Source organism: Onychostruthus taczanowskii, unplaced genomic scaffold, assembly GCF_017590055.1.
Source record: "Onychostruthus taczanowskii isolate IOZ18803 unplaced genomic scaffold, ASM1759005v1 scaffold59, whole genome shotgun sequence".
In the NCBI taxonomy this organism is placed as follows: Eukaryota; Metazoa; Chordata; class Aves; order Passeriformes; family Passeridae; genus Onychostruthus; species Onychostruthus taczanowskii.
In genome coordinates, this window is record NW_024503568.1 from 3,992,242 (window position 1) to 3,996,741 (window position 4,500).

At 46.8% G+C, this 4,500-nt stretch overlaps 1 protein-coding gene across 1 annotated transcript; it reads right to left on the reverse strand.

Annotated features, from left to right (window-relative positions):
* Positions 1-1,157: 1,157 nt before the first annotated feature.
* On the reverse strand, positions 1,158-4,146 carry ARL4A (ADP ribosylation factor like GTPase 4A). Its single transcript, XM_041418263.1, has 2 exons — positions 3,879-4,146; positions 1,158-3,682 (listed from the first exon to the last, which is right to left on the reverse strand). The coding sequence occupies exon 2, from the start codon at positions 3,614-3,616 to the stop codon at positions 3,014-3,016; it is 603 nt and encodes a 200-aa protein (XP_041274197.1). The 5' UTR covers positions 3,617-3,682; positions 3,879-4,146; the 3' UTR covers positions 1,158-3,013.
* Positions 4,147-4,500: the final 354 nt, after the last annotated feature.

Sequence of the window (4,500 nt, forward strand, 5' to 3'; positions counted from 1 at the left end):
GTTCTAATACAGATAAAGGCATAGCTTGAATTTAAAAATCATCCCCTAGAGTCTTCTACTTCCAAGTCACTATTAACACAGTAAGAACCATGACATTTTAGAAACAGTACTCTCCACCTTATCTCACTTTTCCCTCCAGAGTGATAGAGTACAGATCTGTCACGTCTTTGTAATTAAAATCATTCACTGCTGTTTTTATGCACAGAAAAGTTGAGGGAGACTGCCACCAGATAAAACACTAGCATGTTTAATATGCAAAACAACACAGTTGTTTTTTTGCAAGCAGTATGCCTTTTCAGCTATTCCCAAGAGAAGCCTAATGAGTACTGAAAATGGAGCAATTAGTATTTGGTATCAGTTTGTGTACAAAGAGCCAGCCTGCAATCTTACCTTCCTTAGCCTAGGAGTACATCCAATAGGAAGGAAAGTATTAGCCAGATTATACCAGTTATACACCAAATTCATAGGACTCAGCATCACTAATATAGCTTCTTCCTCAGGACTAAGAGTAACCTACATTTTGATGTGCCATCAGTTACATAAACAAAAATGAAAATATCAGGGTTTTGAGAGAGAGTATTCTGGTATTTGTGTATTCTGGTTCAAACTTAGCCATTTTCATTTGCAGGCTAAACAACGCTTTTCTTGTCTATGCTTGGGTCCTGAAACTAATTAGAAGCTTACCTTATCAACACATTCTACTCATTTCTGTAACACCCAGAAGAAAATTCACTCAAGGCTTAACTGCAGATGGATCCCTCAGACAGCATCAGATACACAAGGCTAAAGACATTCAGTCAAGTACCACCTGAGAGTACATGTGATGTATGCCCAGAATTGCCTGTTAAGTGTTGCATGTAACACAAAACAGGCTCAGCTTTATACAAGATGTTGCAAATTTTGCAAGAGCCATCACTTTGGAAAAGAGTCATGGCAGCAGGTATTTCTTCCATGAATATAAAGACACCATTGATCCAAAGTTTTCAATGAGATACCTCTAGTTTCTAACACTGTGACATTTATAAGCCCCACCACATTTTAAGACTTTGGTTTTTCAACAGAATTACTGATTTGAGTAACAGCAGAACTGCGTGCACAGAGATTGATAAGAAGGTACCACTGCAGCACAAGAAGTCAGACACCTTCTCTCTGCAGGCTTGTTTTCAATTGTTTATTGAGGTTTAAGAAGTCATCCACATTTCTATAAATATAGACATTACTTGAGTAAGTGACTTACAATGTCACCAGTGCAGGTACATATATAACCAACATACAAAAGCTCCACTGGAAGCTACTTCAGTTTATTCAAAAAGGACCAAGATGTCATAAAAAAAACAAACAGCTGTCACTTTCAGTTATCAAAGACACTAAAGTGCATTTTTGGTTATCTCCTGGTCGAACAGCTGCTGGTTAAAAAGCTTGATTTTTTTTTTTTGTAACATCGCTAAATTACATCGATTGACATTCGGTTTGTAGCTGTCATCCTCCTGATACATGGCAGCAGGTAAGAAAAATGTATTACTTTGCTGGTTGAGAGGAGGAAATTTATTTTGCTAGTTTCTACTTTTTTTTTTTTTAGTCTGGTATTTCCAACAAAAGTTTAAAGATAATCTAACATTCTGATGAATTTCTACAGCACCACTAAAGTTAGTCTTAAAAATCCAGGCTCTGCTTTAGCCCTTTTGATTGCTAACCAAGTATCTAAAGAGTCACTTGAAGCTCTGTACCAGTAAGAAAAACTACCCTCCCTTTTCTGTCAAGCACTATCCTGCCCAGTTAACACTGTTTGCACACTCTGTAAACAAGAACAGCTTAAAGCATAATTAAAGCAGAACACAGGCCCATCTTGAAAATCTTCTTCCCCCTTTCCCTCCCCCCCGCCCCGCCCCTGGTCGTGTCTAATGTTTGAGTGTACAAAGCATTATTACATTCCTAACCACAAAATACTGTAAGAGTCACAACAAAAAAGCATACGTTGAAAGTGACATAGCAATACTGCTTTAATAAAATGGGGTATTTTGGGGAGATACAAGATGTGCTCTGCTAATTTTAACTCCATCTTTACCTCATTATAAGTATGTTATATTGCCAGGAAAGTCACCAATAGGGCAAAGAATGCTGCACTGGTTAGAACCACAGCAGCCACAGTTGTTCTTTATAGCTCCTTTACTGCAATTCATTGACTTTTGATACTAGGAGGACATAAAACTCACCATTCAGAAATAAATTACTAACTTTGAGTAACAGTTTAAACCTGATTAGCACTGTATAACGCTGAATGGCTACTTCTAAAAAATAAAAACCTTATATACCAAAAAACATGCTATATGTTGAGAATCCACTTTTTCATGCTCCATCGTGTTGTTTACAGTTTTTACTTGTCAAAGTCTTTCTTTTACCAGCTGAAGAATCCACAGCACTTAAAATTTCAAGTGTTTGAACTGAATGTGATTCAATTTCAAAAAGTGCCAAATTAAAAAAACCTACACATGTAGCCAAGCTTTCATTAAAAAAAACTCAAACAAGGTAAAAAAACAGCCTCAACGAAATTATGGGTTACTAGCTTCATACATGTTTTTAAAGCTGTATAATGTTCACCTAAGCACTCCACTTACGAGCATTAGAAGTTTAAAAACACAGAACACCTTCAATGCAAATTGCTTGCAGAGGGCTCCCTCAAACATATGAGTACAACACTAAGCAGAAAACCCTCGTTTTATTTGGCTATTTAGACATCCATGTCACATATACCCACCCATCCATTTCCTGATAGCATTACATCATCTATTAGGGCTTCTGAAATAATACAGAGCCAAAAAATTCAGAAGAGACTAGTTAAAAAAAAATAAAATTCCCCAATTGCACAGCCTTCCTGCACACAGCAAGGTTGTGCAACTGATTGTTCAATGTAACTAAGCTTAACGGCATCCAAACAGGCAGGCCTGGCTTTGGAAGCTGTCTTACGTCAAATTTTGACCACGTAACTACTCTAAAACAGAAAGGTCAAAAAAACTCATCTCTTCTTTTTCTGCTGCCTCAACATTTTCCTTCGCTTAATTATCATATCATGTAGTTTCTCCAGTCCCTCTTTAAGTCCATCTCCAATGATTGCACAGGTAGGCTGCAAATGCCAGGGTGTTGAAGAACTCAGCTCACTCATCGCTAACATCTTCTCTATTTCAGAAAGGGAGAGAGAGTTCCTCAGGTCCTGCTTGTTAGCAATGATAAGGACAGGCACTCCTTGATTCTCAGATATCCTAGTAATCTTATGAAGTTCTGTTTTGGCCTCCTCCATCCTCTCAACGTCGACGGAGTCCACCACAAACACGATGCCATCGGTGCACCTTGTGTACGACTTCCACAGCGGCCTCAGCTTCTCCTGGCCGCCCACATCCCAGAAGTGAAAAGTGACCGTCTTCGAGTTGCCCAGCGTCACTTTGATTTTCTCCGTATTAAATCCTTTAGTGGGGACAGTGTTGACGAACTCATTGAACTGCAGTCTGTACAGCACCGTCGTCTTCCCGGCGCAGTCCAGCCCCAGGATGACGATGTGAAAGCTCTGGAAGGAAGGCAGGCTGGAGAGGATCGGCGTCTGGTCCGAGAGTCCATTCCCCATTGCCAGAAGGGAAGGTGACAGCAGGCTGCCACGAGCAGAGGCGGCTCCCGCGGCTGCGCTCGGATCCTGCCAACGACACAAGCGGCGTTACAGCCCGCTCCGCCGGCACCGGGGCTGCGCGGCCGCGACGCGCCGGCCGCGGCGCCGCCGCCCGCGGAACGCCACACGTCCCCCGCCCCGCCCGGCGGCTGCGGCCGCTCCCGGCACTGCGGCTCGCCCGGCACCTGCGCCCCCGCCGCCCCTCGCCGCGCCCCGAGCCTACCGCTGCTCCCTCAGCGCGGGGAGGGGCGCGCTGCCCGCGACCCCATGTCCACGCGCCGCCGCTGCTCCTGCGCCCGCTTCTGCTGCGGCTCCCGCTGCTGCTCCCGCAGTCGCTTCCGCTACTGCTCTGGCTCCCGCTGCTTCTCCCACAGCCGCTGATGCTGCTGCCGCTACTGCTGCGGCTCCCGCAGTCGCTGCTACTGCTGCTGCTCCCGCTCCGCTACCGCCTCTCCCGCCACCAGCGCCGCCGCCCTCGCGACTCTCCCCTGCATCTGGCGGCGGGGCGCCTCCCAGCGCGCGCCTAGCCCCGCGCGCCCCTCCCCGCGCTCTCCCATTGGCCTCGCCGCGCGCGGGGGGCGGGGAGCGAGCCGCGCTCCGCCTCGCCCATTGGCCGCCGGCGCCGGCCGCTCACGGAGCGCCCGAGTATCGTACCGTCCGCAGCAGCCGAGTGCTTCGGGCCGAGCGCGGCCGGAGGAAGGGGCCGCTCCCCTCCCACGCCCTGCCTTGACCGGCCCCCGCTCCTCCTCCTCCTCCTCCTCCTCCTCCCCCCCTCAGGGAGGTGGAGCCCCTCCCTCACGCACCTCGGGGCAGGCCGGCGCGGCCGCGCCCTCCGCCTACGGCAG